Source organism: Humulus lupulus, chromosome 7 (genome assembly GCF_963169125.1).
Source record: "Humulus lupulus chromosome 7, drHumLupu1.1, whole genome shotgun sequence".
Taxonomy (NCBI): Eukaryota; Viridiplantae; Streptophyta; class Magnoliopsida; order Rosales; family Cannabaceae; genus Humulus; species Humulus lupulus.
Window position 1 is genome coordinate 46,395,307 of NC_084799.1, and position 27,408 is coordinate 46,422,714.

At 40.7% G+C, this 27,408-nt stretch overlaps 1 protein-coding gene across 1 annotated transcript; it reads left to right on the top strand.

The window, feature by feature from the left end:
- Positions 1-24,081: 24,081 nt before the first annotated feature.
- Positions 24,082-26,918, top strand: LOC133791593 (putative serine/threonine-protein kinase-like protein CCR3). The gene has a single exon (XM_062229516.1). It carries the CDS (start codon positions 24,290-24,292, stop codon positions 26,714-26,716), a length of 2,427 nt encoding a protein of 808 aa, XP_062085500.1. The 5' UTR covers positions 24,082-24,289; the 3' UTR covers positions 26,717-26,918.
- The last annotated feature ends 490 nt before the right edge of the window (positions 26,919-27,408 follow it).

Genomic DNA, 27,408 nt, shown 5'->3' on the forward strand with positions numbered 1-27,408 from the left:
CTCAAATGGCAGCTCCCAATCCGGTGAAATTACTATAGGTGCTGACACCAATTTCTGCTTTAGTATCCTGAAAGCTTCAAGACACTTCTCATCGAACTCAAATGGCACCCCATTCATCAACAATGCCGAGAGTGGCTTAGAAATCTTGGAGAAGTCCTTTATAAATCTTTTGTAAAACCCCACATGACCAAGGAAACTTCTCACCCCTTTCACTGAAACTGGAGGTGGCAAGTTCTCAATAGTAGCAATCTTAGCCCTATCAACCTCAATACCATTCTTAGACACCTTGTGCCCAAGTACTATGCCTTCATTTACCATGAAATGACATTTTTCCCATTTCAAGACTAAATTCGCCTCTTCACATCTTCTCAGCACAACCTCCAGATTCAATAAACAATTGTCAAAAGAAGACCCCATAACAGAGAAATCATCCATAAAGATCTCAATGCTTCGTTCCACCATATCAGAGAAAATAGCCATCATACACCTTTGAAAAGTGGCTGGGGCATTGCACAGACCAAACGACATACGACGAAATGTGAATGTACCATATGGACAAGTGAAAGTCGTCTTTTCTTGATCCTCAGGAGCAATGGCTATTTGATGGTACCCTAAATAGCCATCCAGAAAGCAGTAATATTGGTGTCCAGCCAATCTATCTAACATCTGATCAATGAAAGGCAGTGGAAAGTGATCTTTTCTGGTTGCTTTGTTCAGTTTACGATAATCTATACAAATCCTCCAACCAGTTACGGTACGCATTGGGATAAGTTCATTATTGTCATTCTTCACCATTGTAATCCTTCCTTTCTTAGGGACTACCTGAACTGGACTTACCCAACTACTATCTGAAATGGGATAGATCACCCCAGCTTCTAACCACTTCAAGATCTCCTTCCTTACCACCTCTTTCATTGCTGGATTCAATCGACGTTGTGCTTCAATGGAGGGCTTACTGTCATCTTCCATCAAGATCTTGTGCATAACTGTGGATGGACTTATTCCCTGAATATCTGCCAACGTCCATCCAATTGCCAACTTATGGGTTCTCAACACCCTTAACAGTTTTTCCATCTCCTCATTAGAAAGAGAAGAAGACACAATGACTGGTAAAGTCTCCTTCTCACCCAGAAAAGCATATCGAAGATGTGCAGGCAATGATTTCAATTCCAACTCTGGAGGTTTCTTAACTGATGGTGATGGTCTTTCAGGTCCTTGGCCCAAGTCTTCATATTTTCGATTATAAATTGGCCCCTTAGAATTCATCCACTGTATACACTCTTGGACCTCACTGTCTAACTCAGCATCTATATCCTCAATTGTCAAACTCTTCTGAAGTGAATCCTCTATGAGATTAATTTCTGTCACTGCTTTGTCTACCATGTCAACTTTGAAACAACTATCATTTACATTTGCAAACTTTAAAGCCTTAAACACATTGAATACCACTTCTTCACCCTGAACTCGAAGTATCAGCTCACCTTTCTGAACATCAATTAGAGCCTGCCCAGTACCTAAAAATGGTCTTCCCAGAATGATTGGGGCATTTTCATCTTCTTCCATATCCAATACTATGAAATCTGCCAGAAAAATGAATTTGTCCACTTTAACAAGGACATCCTCTATAATTCCTCTGGGGTGTTTAACTGAACGATCTGCTAGCTGTAATGTGACTATTGTAGGACTAGCCTCCCCCAAACCAAGTCTTCTGAATACAGACAAAGGCATCAGATTTATACTCACCCCCAAATCACACAAAGCGTGCTTACATTCAAACTTCCCAATTATACACTGTATAGTAAAGCTCCCTGGATCTCTCAACTTTTGGGGCAACTTCCTCTACAATATTGCATTGCACTCTTCAGTGAGCGCCACCGTCTCATAATCTTCCATCTTCCTTTTCTTGGACAGAATCTCTTTCATAAATTTTACATAGCTAGGCATCTGCTCTAATGCCTCGGCAAAAGGAATATTGATATGCAGCTTTTTGAATACCTCTAAAAGATTAGAAAACTGTTTATCCAGTGTAGTTTTTCTAAGCCTCAGAGGATATGGAACTCAAACTGGCTGGTCATCAACATAGGGAGGACACTTGTTTGAACCCTGGTGGTCTTCAGTAACCCCTTTCACTTTTGTATCTGATTTCTCACCTAATTCTTCATTCTGAACCACTAAATTTTGTACACTGGGCTGCTCCACTTGCTTACCATTCCTCAACGAAATTGCTTGACAATTCTCTTTAGGATTTACCACGGTATTACTAGGAAAATTCCCTTGCAGTCTGTTATTAAGCATGTTGTCCAACTGACCCACCTGTGTCTCAAGGTTTCGAATAGAGGATCTGGTCTCAGTCATGAATTGAGTCTGAGTATTAGTGAGAGTCAACAAGGCTGCTTGCAAGTCATTAGACTTTTCTGGTTGATCTTGCGGTCTAGGCTGGTGTGACGATGAGGCTTGATTCATAGGCTGTTGTGACATGTGTTGCTGGTATGGCCCTTGAAACTGTGACTGTTGGCCTTAATTGTTTCTCCATGAGAAATTTGGGTGATTTCTCCACCTAGGATTGTAAGTGTTGGAGAATGGGTTTTGATAAGGCCTCTGAAAATTACCAACTGCCTGTACCTAAGCCAGATCAACTGGCATATTACCATACATGTTGGCCGTTGTACACTGTTCATACAAATGAGGCCCTCCACATATTTCACACCCTGATTGCATCTGTATAGCCTGGGCTTGAGCTGAGATCTTGTTTTGTTGCAATAGTTTTGTCAATGAAGCAACTTGAGCAGTTAAAGCAGTGATAGCATCTAATTCATGTACCCCAGCTACTTTTCTCTGTGAGGTTTCTCGTTCGGCAGGCCACTGATAATTGTTCATAGCCATCCCATCTAACAATTCATATGCTTCATCAGCCCCTTTCTCATGAAAGCACCACCTGCTGCTGCATCTATTATAGTGCGAGTAGTATCGCAAAGCCCGTTATTAAAATTGTGGACTAACATCCACTTCTCTATACCGTGATGAGGGCATTTCCTGAGCAGGTCTTTGAATCTTTCCCAAGCATCGTACAATGACTCTCCCTCATAATGATATAAGTTATTGATTTCTCCCCTCAACTTAGCAACTTTTGCAGGAGGAAAGAACTTTGAGAGAAACTTCTAAGCTAGTTCCTCCCATGTATTGATTGAGTTGGCCTGTAGAGAAATAAGCCAACTTTTTTCCCTGTCCCATAGTGAAAAAGGGAACAATCTCAACCTTATTGCATCATCGCTCACCCCATTAAACTTGAACGTTGCACATAGTTCAAGGAAGTTCACTATGTGCAAGTTAGGATCCTCATTGGGGAGACCACCAAACTGGACAGAAGTCTTGACCATTTGTATCATTGCCGACTTAATTTCAAAGTTATTGGAAGTAACAGTCAGCGGCCTAATGCACGAGTGCACTCCTGTGACAGCAGGGAGCACATAATCTCTTAATGCTCGCACATTTTGGTCCCGAGCGATGTGATTTTGACCATCATTGTTGTTAACCCCGTCTCTTTGGTTAACAGCCATTGATGCTTCCAACCTCTTATTCCTTCTGTTTTGTCTGCAGGATCTTTCAATTTCAGGATTAATTGGCAAAAGATTTGTAGATCCTTCACGTCGCATACAAAAGATTCACCTATTATAACAAAATGCGACAACTTAGATTAGTTCAAATAAATAAAAACAGCCAAATTAGAATAAAAATTAACTATTTTGATATTAATAGAATATCAATTCCCCGACAACGGTGCCAAAAACTTGTTGCGATATTTTACTGCGCAAGTATACGTGATCGAATAAACAAGTAATAGTAGTGGAAATACAGTATCGTTCTGTCAAGGAATTGATTCAATAATTACCAATAGCAAACTTTTATTTCTATTTGACTAATGAAACTTTAATGACAATTAACAACGAATAATAAACTAGAAAAACAAAATTTAATTAACAAAATTTAATATAAGCGAAATATTAGAGCATTCTAATTTCATCAACCTTCAATTCTATTCAAACAATAATACTACTAGTATGTTTCTTTGATCTATGATTATAGCAAGTTTACTATTGACAATTCTATTCTTTCTCAAGATATAAAATATTCAGTTTACCTGCGAATTCTCTACATGTCTGTGATAAATTATACACATAAACCGCATTAAGAACAAAAACCTAATTGCTACACAAACCAATTTGATACTTTCGTTCTAAATTGAAATCTATGTCTATTGCCTAAAGCTATTCCAATTCTCACTTTTCAGATATTGAATTAAAACCAATAATCATGCAAAAGATGGCCAATCAATTACAAGCATTAAACATAAGAACAATAGATAAACATAAATTCAAAAAATCATAGAAATTGCATTAAAGATGAATAGAATATCCAGTGACTACATTACAATACTCTAAATAAGAATTTAGTTCATAATATTAAACCTCATCACACAATCTAAAATTCAAAAGCATAAAGAAAAAAAATAAAAATGGAATCTTCTCTGTTTCTTTTCTCCTGCCGTCAGAACGCTCCTGTCTTCCTTCTTCCAATCTTCTTTTTATTCTTGTTCCAAAAAAACCAAAACCTACGAATTTCCATAAAAATTTCCAAAAATACCCTTGTGCCGATATATCGCCTGCCGAATGTACTCGATAAAAACGCAATTTCTGATGTCGTTTCTGCTAAGCCAAAAATTGAAATTCCTCAAGTGGCGATATATCGCCTGCACCACATCTCCAAATATTAACCAATTTTGACTACTAAAACAGATATTTATCCAAATTCTCGTACTAATCAGAATTATAGCGACACACTGCACAAGTTCACCAAACAGATTAAATAGAAACTTTCTCTTGAGAACAACAACCAAATCAATTTGAAAAAGTTCTAAATAAGCGTATATTTTGTACGCTTATCACCTATGCATCATATCCATGAATGTTGTTGGGGCGTTGGTGAGTCCTAACGACCCCACTAAAAACTCGTAGTGCCCTTAACAAGTCATGAATGTAGTTTTGGGAATAGCCTCCTTCTTTACTCTCAACTAATGGTACCCGGATTGCAGATCAATCTTAGAGAACACTCCTACCCCTTGCAGTTGATCAAAAATGTCATCTATCCCAGGCAATGAATACTTGTTCTTGATTGTGACCATATTGAGTTCTCGGTAATTGATGCACTTTCTCATATGTCCGTCTTTTTTATTTACAAACCACATCGATGCCCCAATGGCGAATGACTAGGTCAAATGAAACCCTTATGCAATAACTCTTGTAACTATGACTTAAGTTCCTTCAACTATGTTGGTGCCATTCTGTAGGGTACCTTAGATATTGGTTTCGTTTCCAGTGCAAGTTCGATTACAAACTCAATTTCTCTGTCTGGGGGTAGTCCTGGTAGGAAATTCACAGACTATGTGAACATTTTCTGGCTTCAGTTCTGTTTCTTTGGACTTATCCACAACATTTGATAAGTATGTCTAACACCCATGCTGCATCATATTCCAAGCTTTCAACATCGAGATGATAGGCGTTCGAAAACCCGTCAGTTCTCCCTCAAAAGAAAAAGATTCACCTTCGTCTGGTTTAAACATTATTGTTTTCCTTCTACAATCAGTAGTACCTCCGAATTCAGTTAACCATTCCATGCCAAGAGTCACATCATAGTCTAGCATATCTAATTCTATAAGCTCTGCTGGACACTCCCTGCCCTCGATCATAACAGAAACTCATTGTAACCACCAAGATGACAACATAACCTTACCCGATGGTAACATTATACTAAAACTATCCCCAAAATTTTAACAAGGCAAACCCAATCTATCAATTATTTTCAAGGAAACATAAGAATGAGTCGCTCCAAAATCAATAAGTACTCTATACATAACACTAGAAATAAAAAGTTGACCTGTGACGACCATGTTATTGTTGGTTTTCCCCCCTTGTGTGAGTGCAAAGACTCTAGCTGGTATTAGATTACCATTGTTTCCCTATCCAACTCTTACCCTCCATTGTGGGCAATCTCTCTTCATGTGACCTCCTTGACCACACTTGAACATAACAAGGTTTATAGTTGTATTTATTTTCTAAAAAACTGTCCCTAATTATTTTATGCAACATTAATAATGTTTAAACAATAAAACAGAACGAAAGCTAACATAAAAATTATGTTTCTGTAAATGGCATAGTTTGAGAATAAATTTTAACAACATGTACTTATTAGGGGCACAATCTGCTAGTGTCAAAAATTCAGGGGCAAAAATGTTAATTATTCAATTATTTAATTTTAATTTATGAGTTAGACCACTTAAGATACTACACTTGTCTAGTCTTAATGTCATTTAAACTTGTTGATGTGGTTCTTCGCCAACAGGTAATTAATAGAATAAGAGAATGGGATTAGTGCTAAGTAATGAACCGTAATAGATGAATGATCTTGAAATAAAATGGTGATACGAATACTTTTTTGGGTGGTTCAAAGGTTAAAATTCTTCTACTCCACCAGCCAATATTATTGCTAGTTTTCTGGTATTCTTTATAGGGTATTTCTTTACACAATAGAATCCAACCCTTTGCAACTCCCAGAGTCTCCATATTTATAGGAGAGGGCACCTGGGGGTTGGCAAGGGGGGGTCATCCCGTGACCTTCTTACCCAGCATGTCACTTCTGTGACATTCATGATTAATTCCTAAAACCTGACAAATGAAGTGTGGTCTAATCAATAGGTAAGGAAGATAATGGGCCGCACGGCCCAACCCAGTCGTGGGTGCCTGAACACGCACGTTTATGCTGCGTGTTCGAGAATTCAGGGATATATCAGACACGTGATGTCTGATAAATGCACGTTTACATTGCGTGGTTGACTTTATAAAGGGTCACAGCTTCCAACTCAAGCACGTGCCTCGAGCTGGATGTCTTCTTAGCCCGTGGCGTCTATACTTTTGACACGACTCCTTAGTAACCTTAGTAAGCCTTTGGTTATCTCGAGCTAAAGAGGTGGGACTTGGTAATAGCAGCTCCGGGTACATGGCATCCACGTGGCTGATATAATTATGCCATATCTCAGCTCGCTAATAGCCCGTGGAGAATTAGGGCATACATTTTCCCCCCAAGCCCCTGTTCGTGGCACACGATGCCACCTAGAGCCATAGTGGGGGCTTTTAGGCTTCCTTGTGGACTCTTCACATCCTGTCCATTATGCAGGCATCGAATACGTGGAGCAACGTAGTTGGTGACGGTACGTCTTCCAAGAACCGCATTAAATGGCCTAGCCTATACTTGGCCGTCGTTTCGCCTTTTGAGTAGAGAGCCTCGTATGGGGCACCCGTTCATTTGAAAATTTTCTTATTTTCTCTTCTTCTTCTTCCTTCTCAGTCTCAAAAAACCCTCTCTTTCTTCTGGTTACTGTTCCCAGCGTTCCAGAAGTTTAGGCGCGAGAGCTCCTTTGAGGCTTAGGCACCAGCTATTTCGACAAGGCTCCAACCCAGACGACCCTTTCTGCCTCCTCACAGCAAAACATTCTTTAAGTTCTCCGCTCATGCATGCTTTAAATTTCCTCTTCATTGTTGCTTAAGTAAATTGTTTCTGTAGCCGCATGCAACATTTTGTTGGCTTTTGTGGGTATGATAGGCGTAGGTTTTTATTCTAGGGCATCGATCGTAGAAAAAACCATTTAGGAGCATGACTCATAGGGTACGCTTTCTGGGGAAATTTTCTGGGTAGGATTTTTGGTATGCCTATTTGAAATAACCAACATTTTGGGTGCAAAACTGGGTAGCTTAGGGGACACGCTTCACAGGCAGTTTTGCACTGTTTGCCTACTGAAACTTTCCTTCCAAGGCAAACTTTTATCCTGACCCTCCTGACACACGGATTCTCACTCTGCACGGGCTGAGATTACCCCATCCCGTGTAAAGGAAACACTTCGCACCAAATTCTTTCCTATGCTTAGGTCGCCTTTTCTAAAGTTTCTTCTTTTGTTCGTTAGGCGACCAGATGGGACCAAAGAAGAACGCCCCTAAGAAGACTGCTGGCAGCTCGTCTTCTCAGCAAGCCAAGGGAAAAGAGGTGGTCATGGACTCTCCAATCCTCATTTTCGGTCCGGCCGTGGAGCAGGAGCTCGAGGTGGGGCCCAATGCTTTCTTCGAGGCTTAGAGGATCGTCTTGAAGATCACCAACAAGGGGAAAGTGAATAAGATATTCCTTTCCCACAATATTGAGATTGGGAGGGGCGCCCTAAACGCCTGACCTCCCCTAGAAGGCGAGCGGAGCTGGGCGCCGCTCGATGAGGAATACGCGGCCTGGACTGGCGAGCACTTCAAGGCTGGGGCCTTCCTTCCGCTGGACCAGTACTTCATGGATTTTCTCAACTACGTGAAGCTGGCTCCTTTCCAGCTCCCCCCTAACTCCTACCGTTTGTTAGCGGGGTTGAGATATTTATTCCTGAAGCAGGAATGGGAGGTCCCCACACCTGCGGACATCCTTTACTTTTTCTGCCTTAAGGCTAGCCCAGAGCAGAGGGGGCGAGGCAACAGATTCTACTATCTGACCCGTTTTCCAAACATGGCTGCGGTCATCGAGCTGCCCAGCCACCCCAACGACTTTAAAGACCAGTTCTTCATGTCGAAGGGGTTTCGCAATTGCGAACATCACTATTTCAACCGTCCTCGTAAGTACCCTTGGCTCTTAGGTCGTAAGTTGATTATTGATTATCTTCCTTTATTAGTTCCTAACTTAGAGACAACCATGCAGCCATTTTCGCGAGGACGGCCAAGTCCGTCACCCTCGGGGGTCAATACGAGACATTGGCGGGGCTGCTCCCCAGCGAAAAGGACTATCGCCAGCTCGTGTTGGACAAGATGATGCTGGCGTGCAAGCTAATCTCCCCAGGCCAAACTTTGGCCTTGAGGAGACCGCGGGGCCTCCCTCCAGCTCGCGAGATAGCGCCCATCCCCAAGGAGGAGGCCACGAGAGAAGAAGAGGACGAGGAGGACGAGGTGCCCCTCGTGAGGCAGAAGCAGGCACTGGAGGTCGCCCAAGAAACAGACGAGGAGAGGGCCCATCCAGAGCAGCAGCCGGTCCCTCCGGGCAAGGTAATCCTTATATGTTTAGGGACTTAGATAGGGCCACTGCAGACCTTCGGTTAGCTAGGTTCAATCCTAACCAGCCTGTTCAACGTCAACGAAGTGACCCAGACCGCGACGTAACCTTACTCCAATGTTTTGACCAGCTCATGCTGGATTACGAAAGTAGCCACCCTAGGGGCACTGTAGTCGTAGATAACACCATAGCTTTTAGGTCGGTCTTTTTTGAGGAATATGGGACCAATCTTCGGTCGTGGCCCTCCCTTTGGGAGGGTATAGTAGCTTCGGGTCTTAGGCAATATGTAGAAGAGTCTAGTCCTGAGCCAGATTCGGACCCAGAGCCTCTTCCAGCCCGCGAAGTCATTATCCTAGATTCCCCCGCTGCAGCTCTGGGGCCGATGGTCGTAACCATAGATTCCTCCTCTAGCTCGGAGGGTAGGATCCCTTTCAATATATACTTGAGATCTGTTTTCCCTTTAACTTTTGTTGTCTTGCATAAATATTTCTACCTTTATATTAACACTTTGCCTTTGCTTTCTCAGAGGAGATGTCTCAGCCCGGGAGCAACGACCTGCGAGCCATGTTCCCTGGAGGGAACCCTTCCTCTGGGACCTCTGGGCCCATGGTGAAAAAGCTCCGGCTGGCGAAGAAAGTCGTCGGGAGTACCTCTAAGTCCCCTGCAAAGGGGAAAAACCAGGCTCCGACAGCTCAGGAGAAAGTGTCTCCGCCCCCTCCTGCAATGAAGATGCCTCCTCCTCCCCTGCAAGTTCCTGACCCTGCTCAGGAAACGGAGGTGCCCACTGGGACCTTGCCAACCACAACCCCTGAGGTGCGCGTCCCGGTGAACCCCCGGGCTCTGGAGAAGATCCCCGACGTCTTTCGGGGAACGGTCTATGAGACGACGAGCTACACCGTGGACCATTACTACAATGCCGCCGAGAGGGACCTGCGGGCGATCAAGAAAAGGAGCCCGGAGAACGTGATGGATTCCTCACTGTGGATGGCTTTCACGGTAAGTTGGCCTTGCCATTTGTATCCCATGCTCATTATGCATCACATGTTTGTGTTTGTTTTTTTTTTCTCTAAGGCAGTTGCCTTACCATCTTTTTGTCTTGCAGGGTGCCTTTTCTCTCCATCGGAGCGTATCCCGATCTAGGGCTCGGCTCGAGGATATGAGGGGCGAGCACCATAAAACTTTGCCTGCCATCAAGACTGCCCAAAAGCAAGAATAAGATGCCAAGGATGCCCTGGCGACTGCGCAGGCCGAGCTGGATGAATCTCGACCTAAGTTGCAGGAGGCCGAGGCTGAGGAGGCCAAGGCCGCCCTGGCGATGGAGAGGGCAGTCGCTAGCTCCTCCATGGAGGCTATGCTGTACCATTGTTCGGTCTATAACCCAGATGGCGACTTCTCCTTTATGGGGGCGGATGCATGGGACAACTTCCTAGAGAAGTTCAAAGCTTGCCTTCAGCAATAGGCGCCCTCCAAGACTGAGGAGACCTCCGCAGTCACCGAGCAGGAGGGCGAGGTGGTGACCTCATCAGAGCAGCCTGGCGGGGTCTAGGACTTCTTTTCTTTCTACCCTTCGAACAACAAATATATATTTTTTTTTTTTTGTAACTTTGTATGAGGCTTTCTAACCTCGAGACAATTGGCTTTACCAACTTTTTGCTTTTAATTGATTCGCATCATTTTGCCTTTATGCATTTTGGTAGTAGTCTTAGTTTTCATTGGTGCTGTGATTGACATTTTATGCTTTTCTAGGAAAAAAACATAATCAATTTTGAACCAACTTCTAAGATAAGTCCTAGTTGCATCCTGGACATTACTTTAAAAACTTAGTTCGCGTTAATTTTTTATTAATATCTCGTGATTTTTAAGAAAAACAATGATCAATCAATTTGAATTAACTTCTAAGTTTTAGGACCTGGTTACATCCAGGACGTTAATTTGAAAACTTAGTTTGCGTTAATTCTTGATTAATATCTTGTGCTTTTTAAGAAAAACACTGATCAATCAATTTGAATTAACTTCTAGGTTTTAGGACCTGGTTACATCCAGGACGTTAATTTGAAAACTTAGTTCGCGTTAATTCTTGATTAATATCTTGTGCTTTTTAAGAAAAACACCGATCAATCAATTTGAATTAACTTCTAAGTTTTAGGACCTAGTTACATCCAGGACGTTAATTTGAAAACTTAGTTTGCGTTAATTCTTGATTGATATCTTTGTGTTTTTTAAGAAAAACACTGATCAATCAATTTGAGTTAACTTCTAAGTTTTAGGATGACTTGGTTATATCCAGGATACGACTTAGTTCGCATTAATCCTTTATCAATATCTCGTGCTTTTTAAGAAAAACATTGATCAATCGATTTGAATCAACTTCTAAGTCTTTAGGGCGACCTGGTTGTGTCCAGGTACCATATGCCCCCCAAGTAGTTGGGAAAGGGTCTTTCGTGGTTACTTGAGATTACATTCGCAAATATACACAATAATGAAAAAAGATTTAATTTTCATTGCTTAATAAACAAAAAATGGCCTTTCTGAGTAAGCCTTACAAGGGTATTACTGATAATATTTATTTAAATGGATGGCGTTCCAAGTTCGTGGGACTGCTTCTCCGTTAAGCCGAGCTAACTTGTAGGTTCCTTTCTTTATGACCTCAGTTATTTGATATGGCCCTTCCCAGTTCGGTCCCAATACTCCGTCTTTGGGGTCCTTGCTGGCTAAGAAGACTCTCCTGAGGACCAAGTCGCCAATGCTAAAGGCGCATTTTCTGACCTTTGAGTTGAAATAACAAGTGATTTTTGTTGGTAATGCGAGAGCTGGAGCTGCGAATCTTCTTGTCATTCATCAATCAGGTCGAGGGACGCGCAAAGCAGTTCGTGATTGTGGTCCTGGTCATACGCCTGGACTCTATGCAAAGATATCTTTATCTCGACAGGAAGGGATGCCTCACTCCCAAAAGCTAGGGAGAAAGGAGTATGACCCGTAGGAGTTCGATGCGAGGTCTAGTATGCCCACAGTACCTGGGGGAGCTGTTCTGGCCAGACCCCCTTGGCTTCGTCCAGTCTCTTCTTAAGGCTCACCTTTAGCGTCTTATTGACGGCCTCGACCTTCCCATTTGCCTGGGGATAAGTCACGGAGGAGAAACTTTTCACAATGTCGTACCTTTCACAGAATTCGGTGAAGAGGTCGCTGTCGAACTGAGTCCCATTGTCGGATACGATTTTCTTTGGCAGCCCAAACCGGCAGATAATGCTCTTGACCATGAAGTCGAGGACTCTCTTAGAGGTGATTGTTGCCAAGGGTTTTGCCTCAGCCCACTTGGTGAAGTAGTCAATAGCCACCACTGCGTAACGGACCCCTCCCTTTCCAGTAGGGAGGGCACCAAGCAAGTCGATTCCCCAGACTGTGAATGGCCACGGGGATGAGATCATCTTCAGCTCAACTGGGGGAGCTCGAGCAACTGTGGCGAATCACTGGCACTTGTCACATCTCTTGACGTAAGAGATCGAGTCCTTTGACAGAGTGGGCCAGTAATATCCTTGCCTTAAGACTTTTAGGGCCAAACTTTGCCCCCCAGTGTGATCTCCGCAAAAACCCTCATGCACCTCTTGCAAAATGGTCTTTGCTTTGCCTGGCAGAACACATCGTAGGAGGGGTAGAGAGTGCCCACGTCGGTATAGCATCCCATCTACCATTATATACCTTGGAGCCTGGTAAAGTATGCGTCGTGCGTCATTACGCCCTTCGGGTAACTTTCCTTCGGTGAGATACTCGAGGATGGGGGTCATCCAGGTCGGTCTGGAGTTGATCATCTCGACCTCCGCCCCGACTTCTTCTATGCTTGGTTTCTTTAGGAACTCGACCGATACCAACCCCAAAGTCTCCGTCTCCCCGGAGGTAGCGAGCTTGGCGAGGGCGTCCGTGTTGGCGTTTTGCTCCCGTGGTATCTGTTCGTCTGAGCCCCGTTCGAATGTGGACAGCTCGACTTTTACCTTGGCCAGGTAAGCAGCCATCTTGGTTCCCCGTGCTTGATATTCACCTAGCACCTGGTTTACCACGAGCTGGGAATCGCTGAAGCACTGAACGGAGCTGGCCTTCTGCTCCTGGGCCACCCTTAGCCCGGCCAGCAAAGCTTTTTATTCGGCCTCGTTGTTGGATGCCTTGAATCCGAACCTCAGCGCCGAGTGGAATCTATGCCATTCTGGGGATATCAAAATGATTCCAGCCCCGGAGCCATTCTCATTAGATGAGCCATCCATGAAGATCTTCCATGACGCCTGGGCCGAGGTGACCTAGGGTGAATCTTCCACAGAATCTTCTCGGAATCCTGTGCATTCTGCCACAAAATCGGCCAGGGCCTGGCTTTTTATTGCAGTTCGCGGAGTGTACGAAATCTCGAATTGGCTGAGCTCAATAGCCCACTTTAATAGGCGTCCCGATGCTTCAGGTTTTTGCAAAACCTGCCTTAAAGGTTGATCAGTTATGACGTGTATTGAGTGGGATTGGAAATACGGGCTGAGCTTTCGGGAGGCCGTGATGAGACAGAACGCCATCTTTTCCATCAACGGATATCGGGACTCAGCTCCGAGAAGCCTCTTGCTGATGTAATAGACTGGTTTTTGAACCCGGTCTTCTTCTCGGACCAATACGGCACTAGCTGCATCTTCTGTAACAGCTAGGTAAAGGAAAAGAGGCTCTCCTACCGTTGTTTTGGAAAATACGGGCGGCTCGGCTAGATGTGCTTTTAGGTCGAGGAAGGCACGCTCGCACTCCTCTGTCCACTCGAACTTCTTATTCCCCTGGAGCAGGTTGTAGAATGGCAGGCACTTGTCGATGGATTTAGAAATAAACTGATTAAGGGATGCCACTCTTCCTGTCAAGCCTTGAACGTCCTTTCGCGACTGAGGTAAGGGAAGCTCGAGCAACGACCTGATATTATCGGGGTTCGCCTCGATTTTTATGGTGTTGACAATAAAACCCAGGAATTTTCCAGACGCGACCCCGAAAGTGCATTTCTGCAGGTTAAGCCTCATGTCGTATTCTCTTAGTATCTTGAAGCATTCCTCCAGGTCGGAAACATGGTTATCGGCAGTTTTCAACTTGACCAGCATGTCGTCAACGTACACTTCCATGTTCTTCCCGATCTGGTTGGCAAACATCCTGTTCACCAATCTCTGGTATGTAGCACCGGCGTTCTTCAGCCCGAATGGCATGACCTTGTAACAATAGATGTTAGTTGGGGTCATGAAGCTAGTGTGCTCCTGGTCTGATGGATTCATGGCGATCTGATTATAGCCCGAGTACGCATCCATAAAGGACATGAGCTCATGCCCTGTTGTGGCATCTACCAATTGGTCGGTCCTTGGCAAGGGAAAACAGTCTTTAGGGCAAGCTTTATTCAGATCGGAGAAGTCGATGCAGGTCCGCCATTTCCCGTTTGGCTTCGGGACCAACACACGATTGGCGACACAGACCGGGAACTTAGCTTCGAAGATAAAGCCGCACTTTTTGAGCCGGGCTACTTCTTCTTCTAGGGCTTCAACTTAAGTTGTTCCCAGGTGCCTCTGTTTCTGGGACTTTGCAGGCATGCTCTTATCCAAATGAAGGGTGTGCATGATGATGCTTGGACTGATTCCCACCATGTCCTCATGTGACCATGCGAACACATCTAGGTTCTCTTGCAGGAACTTGATCAACTCCGCCTTCCTCTTGCCACAGAGGTTTTTCCCGTGCTTAACCATCTGTGAGGGATTCTGTGGATCGATATTTACTTCCTCGAGCTCTTCTATAGCTTGGAGCTCGGACTTATCCTCGCCTACTCTGGGGTCAATATCCTCACTTAGGACGATATTTCCCCCCTCGGCGCTCTGAGGTTTTTCAATCTCAGGATTAGGCAAAGGTTCCTGAGATTCCTCTTCTCCACCGTGGACAGTCATCGTTAACTGCCCGGGTTTTAATTTTCCCTTCATGGAAATGCTGTAGCATTCCCTGGCAGTAAGTTGATCGCCACGGACCGTGCATATCCCCGTGGAAGAGGGGAATTTCAGCACGAGGTGGCGGATGGAGGTAATGACTTCAAAAGCTATAAGCATAGGTCGACCCAAAATGGCGTTGTACACGACGGGACAGTCGATGACCACAAACTCGAGGAGTTTTGAGACTGTCCAAGGTCCCTCTCCTAAGGTGATCACCAGCTCGATCGTCCTTATTGCCGCCGATCCTTCTCCAGAGAATCCATAAAGCATCATGGAGGTTACTTTCAGCTCGGTGATAGACAAACCCATCTTCTCTAGCGTGGACCGGAATAGAAGGTTTACCGAGCTCCCATTATCGACCAGCACTATCCTAACCCTCCGATTATCGAGTTGTACTGCTACGACCAGAGGGTCGTTATGAGGGAACTGAACGTGGCTGACATCTTCTTCAGTAAAAATGATTGGTTGCCTCTCCAATCGTTGCTGCTTTGGTAGATGCTGCTCGGGGACGAACTCCACTCCATTATGAGCCTTAAGTTTTTTGACGTACCTCTTTTGGGCACCTCGGCTCGTGCCAGCCAGATGAGGACCTCCAGAGATCGTGGAGATCTCTCCTCCTATCACGGGAGGAGGGACGTCCTGATCTACCTGAGACCCGGGCTGACTGACTGGGACTTCCGGAGCTGGATGGCCTGCGGGAACTCTGTTTCGCGCATACTGAGCCAAGGGGCCGGCTCGGATGAGAGTCTCGATCTCATCCTTCAGGTGTCTACAGTCATCGGTATTGTGGCCAACGTCGTTGTGGAACAGGAAAAACTTGGAGGGGTCTCACTTTCCCTTCTTGGTCTTTAACGGCTCTGGCTTCTTCCAGGGGAGGCGAGCAGAGTTTGCTAGGAAGATGTTCTCCCTAGAGTGGGTGAGCTCCGTATAAGTCGCGTAGACCAGCTTAAATTTTTCTACGGACTTATTCTTCTTTGGGCCGTGCTGGTTGCCCTCGCTGCTCCCATTTCTCCTGCCTCCACCAAACTGGTTATTCTGTGTAACAGTTTGGGCCGCTATCACGACCTCCGTTCCCACTCCAGCGGGCTGCTCGAGGACCTGATTGGTTCCTGCAGCTGAGGCTTACGCCTCCTCCAGGTTGATCCAACCCTGGGCCCTATTTAGGAATTTTTTTACGGAGCTTACTCCCTTCCTTTGTATCTCATTCCAGAGTCCCCCTCCGACGAGGATTCTAGTCCTCAAAGCCATGAGCTTAGAGCTGTCATCTGCGTCTCTGGCCTGAGCAGCGATGTTCCCGAATCTGCTCAGGTAAGCCTTCAGAGGCTCGTCAGGTTGCTACCATACATTTTCCAGGGTGTCGGCTTTGACGCGGGTAGCCTAGGAAGCTCGGAATGCTCTCTTGAAGTCAGTAGAGAAAGTTTTTCACGAGCTAATTGACTGTTTTTTACTCTGTTTGAACCACTGTCTGCCCGGCCCAGTCAATGTGGAGGGAAATATTAAACACCTCAGCTCGGGGCCAATGTTTTGGGCCATCATCAGGGTATTGAACATACCCAGGTGATCTGACGGATCTCCGTCTCCGTTGAATTTGGACAGGTATGGCATACGGAAACCGGGTGGGTACACCGTTGCTGCTATGCTGGGGGCGAAGAGCTCAAGTTCGTCCCCTGAACCATATTCGTCTTTTTCTTTCTCTGACAGGAGCTTCCTCATTTGCTCCTCCATCTGAGTCAGGCGTTCAAGGGTTTTGTCCTGATTTCCTTGGTTGTTCCGGGGCTGTTCAACAACTCCGGATCCATTGTACACGTTTGGCGGGTTATTGTCCCTCCTATCTCGAGATAGGTTATGTGGGACATTCCCGCTGTCGCGTACCTCGGACAGGTCTTCCCTTGGGCGAGCACGACTGGCGTTTCCCGCCGGGTCTCCTCTTTGAGAGTTAAGACGATCTCGGAGGTCGTCCCTCGAGGCGTCTTGAGGACTCTGCGTCGAGCTCAAGCGTCGACGCAGGTCTCCGCCAGAAAGGTCACTCCGACGGCTTCCGGTCCAATAGCTCCCATTTGAGAAGCTCGGAGCCCGCCTCTGGGGATGAGGATTCGGGACTTCTTTGGGCGCCCTGCTACGATGGGAAGGCCCTGCGGAAGGTGGATTTCTCTTACTGCTCCCATAGGCTGGAATATCTCGGACTGGCCGAGGAGGAGACAGATATCTTATCGGTGAAGGAGGATGTCTGACTGAGGATGCAATCCTGGTCCCGTCAGGGCGGATCAGGTTAGGTAGGGGCCGCTCGGCTCTGCCAACCTCCGGGTCCTGTGCTCGGCAGTCTGAGCGGAGCGAAGGACGGCTGGCCGGGACAGGCTGTCGCTGTGAGCCCTCCCCGGATCTCCTACGAGAATTCCCTCGAGTCCTCCTGGGCGCACTCGAGGGTGGTAGTGAGCTGGGAGTTTAAGTTTGGACCGATCGGCTATATTGTTGCTCGGCCCTAGGTAGTTCTTCAAAAGTGGTCTCTCGGTGGTGCGATGAGGGAGTAGAGTTTGATGTCGAGGGTCTTGCCGACTGGCTAGGCCTGGACCGATTACCCCGGCGGGACTTATGAGTCTCGCCTTGCCTTTTTCCGATGTTAGCGTCGGTTGTAAGAGGGGGTAGTCGGGCCAACACCTCCTTAATCTGTTGGTTAGCTTTCGCCAGCTGACTCCTCAGCTGTGCATTCTCCATTTCTACCGCCGTGTAAAAATCTGGGTTCGGATTAGGTGGCCGGGGTGCCGAACTTCCAATGTCAACTTGGCCTATTGGCTGCTTGCCCGGCCGCTGCTGAACCTTAAGGTTCTGATCATCGGAGATGGCGGCATGATGGGTCTCCTGCCCATCATGTTTGTCCGCCTCGTTGCCATGTCTTGAGCGAGTAACCACCATGGTTGGGTATTTGCGATAGCACCAATCTAACAAGCTCTCAATGAAAGCACCAAACTGTTGACACGGTTCTTCACCAACAGGCAATTAATAGAATAAGAAAATGGGATTAGTGCTAAGTAATGAACTGTAACAAATGAATGATCTTGAAATAAAATGCTGATACGAATACTTTTTTGGGTGGTTCAAAGGTTAAAATCCTTTTATTCCACCAGCCAATATTATTGCTAGTTTTCTGGTATTCTTTACACAATAGAATCCAACCCTTTGCAACTCCCAGGGTCTCCATATTTATAGGAGAGGGCACCTGGGGGTTGGCAAGGGGGGTCATCCCGTGACCTTCTTACCCATCATATCACTTCTGTGACATTCATGATTAATTCCTAAAACCTGACAAATGAAGTGTGGTCTAATCAATAGGTAAGGAGGATAATGGGCCGCACGGCCCAACCCAGTCGTGGGTGCCTGAACACGCACGTTTATGCTGCGTGTCCAAGAATTCAGGGATATATCAGACACGTGATGTCTGATATATGCACGTTTACATTGTGTGGTTGACTTTATAAAGGGTCATAGCTTCCAACTCAAGCACGTGCCTCGAGCTGGATGTCCTCTTAGCCCATGGCGTCTATACTTTTGACCCGACTCCTTAGTAACCTTAGTAAGCCTTTGGTTATCTCGAGCTAAAGAGGTGGGACCTGGTAACAGCAGCTCCGGGTACGTGGTATCCACGTGGCTGATATAATTATGTCATATCTCAGCTTGCTAATAGCCCGTAGAGAATTAGGGCGTACAAAACTATTTTAACTCTCTCAAGAGGTGGATAGTTATGGAATTATTGTTTTATGGTACCTCGGTAATTAATGCGTTAAAAAAATGAAGTTGTATACTCGTTACTCAAGTGTACAAACTTTAAAATGTGGATAATTTTCCCCCAAATATCTCATAAAATTATAACTATTATTATCTTAAAGGTTTAACTTTAATATAACCTATATAAAATAAATCTATATATCTATATCTATATATTTATATAAAGGAGAGCTCCAAATAAATGACGTGGCACTCTAAAATTACTCCAAATCACTTTTTCTATTTTCTCAATTTTTTACATTTTTTATTTCTTATTTTACAAATTTATAATTATTAATCAATAACTAAATAATAAAAAGTAAAATATCTAATTATATTTATATAATTAGCAACCTTTGAAATTCTCTCAAAAAATAAGTCAATAATAATGTTAATATTTAATTCATCCGTACAAATAAATAACTAACAAAATATATCATCTATAATAATAATCTATATCTATATATATATATATAAAGGAGAGCTTCAAAGAGATGATGTGGCACTCTAAAATTACTCTAAACTATTTTTTCTATTTTCTCCTTTAATCTAATTTTTTAATTCATTTTTATTAATAAGGAGATGATGTGTCATTCTAAAATCACTCCAAACTATTTTTTCTATTTTCTCTTTTAATCTATTTTTTTTTATTTTTTTTATTAATAATTATTTCAACTTTATTTTTTTAGATATTTAAATAAGATATTTTTTAATTAAATACCTATTAAACTAACAAAAAATAAAATAAAACAAAAACTACATTAAACGTTATTTTTTTAGATATTTAAATAAGATATTTTTTGAATTAAATACCTAATGAACTAACAAAAAATAAAATAATAAAAAAAAACTACAAAGATATACTACATAATATACTAATAAAATAACACCTTTGAAGCGGTATATAAAAGATTATCCAAATGAGTAATCAACATTTTGATAAAAACACAAGGTCCACGAGTTAATTTTAAAAAATAAAGGGTCCAAATGAGTTATCGGCTAAAATACAAAGTTCAAAATGGTGTGTATATATAGTTTACTTTCTATAAAGAGTTTTTAACACTTTGAATAAATACATAGTCCAAAGGTTAATTTTTAAAAATAAAGAGTCAAAACAAGTAATCGACCAAAGTATAGTGTTCAGATAACCAATCTATCTATTCCTATTTTTAACATCTTGACAAAACTTGAGGTCCACAAGTTAATTTTTAAAAATAAAGACCCCAACGAGTAATCGGCTAAAATACAATGTTCAAAATGATGTGAACCCTTACAAAAAAATATAAATTATATATAATTTAATTTTTATAAAGAACTTTTAACCTTTTGAATAAATATATGGTCCAAATGTTAATTTATAAAAATAAAGGGTCGAAACGGGTAATTGGCCAAAATACAATGTTCAAATAATCGATCTATCCAATCCTATATTTAACCTTTTGATAAAATACGAGTTCTAAAAGTTAATTTTTAAAAATAAAAGGTTCAAATGGGTAATCGCCCAAAATAAGTCTTACACAAAACATAAATTTCCATATACATAATTTAAACATTTTATAAAAAAAAATCACGCAAAGCGTATAATAATGATAATAATAATAAAAAATAAATGCACACGTACAACAAATTTTTTTAACTTTGTTTTCGGTACTTTAATTATTCAGAATTTTTCAAAAACTTGCAAGAGATTTGATATACAATGGACACCATTATGAAAAAAAAAATTGTATTCAATACGTCCTCACGTGTCCATATAAGAAACATGTTGTACGAGTAGGGTGAAAAAGAATCTATGTCGTAGCATTCTCCTAAAAGTATTTTAAAATATGTATATTTTTTAATAATTACAAAAGACTGCGCGAAGCGCGGTTATGTTTTCTAGTATTTATATAAATGAGAGCTTCAAGAAGATAATGTGACACTCTAAAATTACTCCAAAACATTTTTTCTATTTTCTCGTTTTTTTTTTACATTTTTTATTTCTTATTTTACAAATTTATAATTATTAGTTAATAACTAAACAATAAAAAATAAAATATTTAATTATATTTATATAATTAGCAACCTTTTAAATTCTCTCAAAAAAAATAAGTCAATAATAATGTTAATACTTAATTCATCAATAATAATAATATTTAATTAACTAATTTGAAAAAAAAAATCCTATACAAGTAACTAACTCTAACAAAGTATAATAATAATAATAATAATAAATTAACTAATTTGAAGAAGAAAAAAAATCCTATAAGTACCTTAAATAGATAATTAACTCAATGTATCATCTCCAATAATATACTAATAATAAATTAATTAATTTGAAAACAAATTGTATACTACCCATTAACATATATAGTCTTTTTCATTCTCTTCTCACTTAGTTAAATGAAAGAAAAACTCTAACCCCTCTACTACTTCTCATAATGAATTTTTTCTCACCGTCCAACATCAATGCTTGTTCTTCCTCGATTAAAAGTATTTTTCTCTAAGTTTTTTATTCTCTCCAATCTATGAAATTACAATCTTATTTATTCTATAAAAATGTAGTTTTCTATCTCAATTGTCCCATTCTTTTTAATTAATAAAATATATGTAATTTGCAAGCACAAATAGAATGAGTAAATTGTTTGCCTATGTTTGATTATTTAACATCAAAATAGAATTATTAACATAGATTTCTACATGGTAGGTTGTCGCCTACCATGTCTTTGACACATATATTTTTTTTTATTCTTTTGATATTTCATATTCAAAATCAAAATATATTTACTTATATTTAAATAAGATATTTAGTAATAACTAATTTTCTAATAATTATAATAATAAATCAATTATTATATCTTCAAAAAAAATATTCTAATTTATTATTTTAACATTTAAATTCAAAATCAAAATATCAACATATATATACACGTGATATTAATTTAAACAAAAACCTTATCAAATTTTTTTAAAAAAAAATTCTCCTTTTTTTTCACATTTAAAATTTTTCTTTTTCAAATTTATAATTATTAGTGAATAATTAAAAAAACTACAATTTATAATTATAATATAAGTAAATTAATTTTAATAATAATTGAAATATTTTTTATATAAACAGATACCATATCATAATTATTAAAAAAATTATTTTATTTTAATTTTTATATTAATTACTAATGATAATAATTATTAAAAAAAAACGTGTAACAACTTTTCAAAGTTCTCATGCGCTTTTTAAAAATTAATTAATAATGTTAATAATATAACTATATAATAATAATATGTTTTTTATTTAAACAAAATTCATATCATATTCTATATATCTATTTTTTCGCTTTTCTTATTTATCACAGAATTCATGAGATTGATTGTTGGAAGCTTCAACTTCGATATTTTAATTTCTTTTTCATAACTTTTTTTTTGGTCTTTTGTGTTTAATTTTTCCTTTTTCCGTTCTTATCTTTTTATGGAGTCTCATATTTGACCTAAAATTCTCAGTATATGGGACTTCAATTTCAAAGAGTCGTTGTTAATTTGTCATTAAGTATTAACCCAATAGTGCATCATTTTAGAGAGTTGTGATTCAGTGTTTTATGTGTGGATTTAGATTCATTGTATTACGATTGAGTTTTATTATTAATTCATTGACTATTATTATTTTTTATTTTGTTTATAAAATTCCAAGACGAAGCTATCTTTTTGTATGCATTTCTTTCTCCTTAGACTTATTGGATATATGTGTATTGTGAAAATACCAGTTTGACCCATATTTTTTTTTTCAAATACGCGATTGACCCTTATGTTTTGTTAAATGACAAATCGGACACTGTGTTTACAAAATGGATCAAAATATTACCGTGGATCTGATTTTTGTCAAAATATTTTCAAATATGACAACATAGTTATTAAGCAAAATGATTTTTCTTTTGTTTTTTAATTGGTAGTTTAGTGAATTATTTGTGATTTTTGTTCAAAATTTTGTAACCAAAATCGAGTTTAGGGGTCTGTTTGAACCATTTTACAAAACATAGGGTCGAGAAAGTAATTTCTCAAAAAACAGGATCCAAACAAGTAACGAGAAAAAACACATGGTTAAAAAATGTATAATCTTTTGACAAAACACGAGGCCTACAAGTTAATTTTTAAAAATAAATGATCCAAATGGGTAATCAACCAAAATACAAGGTTCAAAATAATGTGAACCCTTCTAGAAAACTTATTTTTTATAAATAATTTTTTACCTTTTGAATAAATACATGGTCCAAAGGTTAATTTTAAAAAATAAACGGTCAAAAAGAGTAATCGGTCAAAATTCAATATTCAAATAATCGATTTATCTATTCCTATTTTTAACATTTTTATAAAACACAAAGTCTAAAAGTTATTTAAAAAAAATAAATGATCCAAATACACAATCAGCAAAAATAACCCTTACAAAAAAACATAAATTTTCTTAGGTATAGTTAAGATTTTTTATAAAATATAAAACATGCAAAGCCTATATATAAAAAATAATAATAAATAATAGTACATGTACAACTAACTATTTTAAACTTTTGCTCTTTAATAATTCAGAATTTCTTTTAAACTTGAAGGAGGTTTCCCAATACAATGAATAAAAAAAAAAACTTCGGTTAAAATACTCTCAAGTCAATACAAGTATCATGTTGTACGAAAATAAGTTGTTAAATTTGTTAGAAAAGAGAAATACTTTGGATTAGAATTTGATAATATATATGTATTTATGTGATTTCAAAAAGCAATCCAGCCCATACAACACAAACACGACATTTCAATTTTATTATTATTTGACTATGGTGTTTAAATAACAAAAGTAGCCTCTCAAAAAATTTGGTAAGAATTAGTCTACTAGTTCATTAACGAAAAATGCAAAAACTAATCGATTAATTAAACATCTTTGCGAAGGGTGTAGGTGAATGGTCTAGAGTCAACTCCATGTACAGAATATATATATATATATATGTGGATTCATTTTTAAATCTTCATTAATAAAGAATAAAAAAGTTTTGTTTGTAAACAAATATTTCTATGTATAAATTACAGTATTTAGAGGCGGTTTCTATATTTATTTTAAAAGGACCTAAACATGGTCACAATCTCTAGCACATTATAGGGCCAGAATAATGAAATGAAACAACGAGGACAGCATAACAATAAGTTGTACAAGAAAACAATATAAAATTTCTAAATCTCCTATCTACTATTCCCTCCATTACTCTCTTTAATTTTCTCTCACTCGAGTCAACAAGTAATATCACCATTTTCACGGGACATGATCATCTACGCTCCTCACCACGGTTTTGTTAACTGTTGATTATAACTCTCCTCGGCTAGCCTTACTCACATTCTCATCATTTTGCCAAAACTAGTTCTGCCACGATCTCTTTCTTTTCTCTCAAATGAAGAAGAGAAAATTCCACAATATTAATCTCAATTAAATGACACTTCCTCTAGTCATCATCATCGTCATCGTCAACACTTTCATTTTCACCACCACCTTTGTACTCGTCGATGGTCTTGGCTCAGCATCGACAGCTGCGGTCGTGTATGGCACCGGCACCGTTTGCGGCATTGTAGCCGGACAACCAACTCAGAGCATACAATGTTATAACCCCAAAAGCCAACTCCTTTTTATTTCAGTCCTTCCCAATGTTTCCTTTCAAGAAATCTCCGGTGGCCGGAGCTTCTTCTGCGGCCTCAGAGACGGCGGCTTCAGCCTCCACTGCTGGGACACGTCTAACTGCACTACCGCAGTTACTAATACCCTTCAACCTAAGCGCATTTATCATAGCCATACTGTCGCGTTGACCTATCTAGCCATAGGTGACTCTCAAGTTTGCGCTCTCGAGCTCAACACCGGTATAGCCAAGTGCTGGAGAGGAGGAGGGTTATCAAACGACAACGAAAAAGTGTGGAGCGACAGTCCGTTTCCCTCACCTGGGAAATCATTGAGGTTCCAAACGATCTCGTGTGGGAGCGGATTCACATGTGGTATATTAAAAAACGACAGCAGAGTTGTTTGTTGGGGTTTGGCTATTGCGGATGAGATTCAAATGGGGTTCGAGAATTTCTCAATGTCAAGCTTAGTTGCGGGAGAGTCTCACGCTTGTGGATTGACTACGGCGGGGTTTTTGGTCTGTAGAGGGAGGAACGGTTCGAGCCAATTGGACGTGCCTTTAGTTTTTACTAATTCAGCTTATGAATTTTCTGGTCTTGCTTTAGGATCAGTCTTCACGTGTGGTATCAAACGACAGAACGGACTAGTCACATGTTGGGGGGAGCTAAGCCACTCCCTTAACAACGTGATTAAAAATGTCTCGTTCGAGCTGATCGTTTCGGGTTCAGATTTCGTATGTGGGTTGACGACTAGTAATTTAACGATGTTATGTTGGTCTGGTGCAGGGCATTACAGTAGTCTTCCGATGGGAATGATTCTTCCAGGCCCGTGCGTGAAATCCTATCAATGTAGCAAGTGCGGCACGTATCCGAACTCGGACTTGCTCTGCCATTATACAGGGGACGTCATATGCAAAGCATGCCAGGTCGAAAATCTTCCACTCGCCGTGCCAGTACTGCCACCGATACTAGCTCCTTCACCACCGTCTGATCATGACCATGACCATGATCTTCAGAGTGGTGATTCTTTCTCATCAAAGGCTGAGAAGAAACTTTTGTTAACGTTTTTGATCGTTGGATCAATCGGTTCTTCAGTAGGTTTCAGCAGCATTGTTTATTGTTTATGGAGTAATAGGATTCTTCGTTCTTACCAGCGCGCGACTAATAATGAGGACGAGTCAAGAAATTCTATTAGTACTACTGATCATAATGGGCCTAGTACAGCTAATAATATTGTTTCCATACTAAACAGTACAGGATCTTCGAATCCAGAGATTTTCTCACTTTCGGAGCTTGCAGCTGCCACTAACAACTTCTCATTAGAGAACAAGATCGGCGGTGGGAGTTTCGGCGTTGTCCATAGGGGAAAGCTATCGGACGGCCGAGAAGTGGCCATTAAGAGGGGTCATACTCATATTACATCATCTCAAACAATTACTGGTAGCAGTAGTAAGATGATGGTCAAGCAGTTTCAGGAGAAAGAAATCGCTTTCGATTCGGAACTAGCTTCGTTATCGCGGCTTAACCACAAGCACTTGGTGTCGTTGGTGGGATTCTGTCGAGAAAACGACGAGAGGCTCTTAGTTTACGACTACATGACCAACGGCTCTCTTCACCATCTCCTCCACGATGGCAAGTACTGCTCAAACGACAAGAAAAATGACTGCGTTCTGATTATCAATTCATGGAGAGCGAGGATCAAAATTGCTTTGGACGCAGCCAAGGGAATCGAATACCTCCACAACTATGCGGTTCCACCCGTGATTCATAGAGATATTAAGTCCTCAAATATACTCTTGGATTCTGACTGGACCGCAAGGGTCTCCGATTTCGGACTCTCTACGCTGATGAAACGGGGCCAGCACGACGTCGTTTCGGCCAAGGCGGTCGGAACGGTTGGCTATATAGATCCGGAGTATTACGTGTTGAATGTGTTGACGGCTAAGAGCGATGTGTATGGACTTGGGGTGGTGATGTTGGAGCTTTTGACGGGGAAGAAAGCTGTGTTCAAAGATGGAGAGGAAGGACTGACGAGCGTAGTGGACTACGCGAGGGAGAGGCGGAGGTTGCTTGGAGAAGGTGTGTTGGATAAGAGGGTGAGGTCGCCGGAGTGGATCAATGAGGCGGAGGCTGTTGAGATTTTGGCTGACACCGCCGTGCGTTGTGTGAAATTGGAAGGGAACGATAGGCCTGATATTGCTGAGGTTGTTTCTAGCCTGGAGAGAGCATTTTCTCTTTGTAATGTCTAGTTATGTAGCTAATTCTCTTAATTAATCTTATTCTTGATTTTTTTTTTCACCTTTAATTTCATAATCGTAGAATTTTCAATTCATTAAATCTGTACATGCTTTTTCATGTTAATTGTGTCGTAATTTGTAATGATTCGTGGGAGGAAAGGAAAATGGCATTAGGGAAACATTGCATATGACCTTAAAAAACATTGTTGCCTTATTATTGGGAAGCATATGAAGATTTAATATTGCATATCATTCCTGTGTTTAGTAATAATATAACTCAATCATTAACCGCGTTTATAGAGTACTGAGGCTAGCATAACATGTGGAAACAACCTGTTTTGTATAATATTCTCTCTAGGCGGTTGCTTGGTTAATCATGAATTATGTTTTTATCAGATATTATATATATAGGTATGGTCTTATGTCTTTGTCATTTCATAATTAATTGCCATAGCTACATATGATAAGGTGTAGGTATAATAATTTGATTGTCCTAAATTTAAGTAATGAAATGACTTTATATATTAATTATAAAAGTAAATATTTATTGAGAGCTACCAATACCAAGGACGTATTGAACATTTGACTATTTTAGTTATAGTTAATACATAGCAGTACTCGTGAGTCATTAAATTAATGGATTCATAAGATTGGAGCCGCGGCGATTCCTCCACCGTCAAATTAGTAACAGGATATAAAAGATA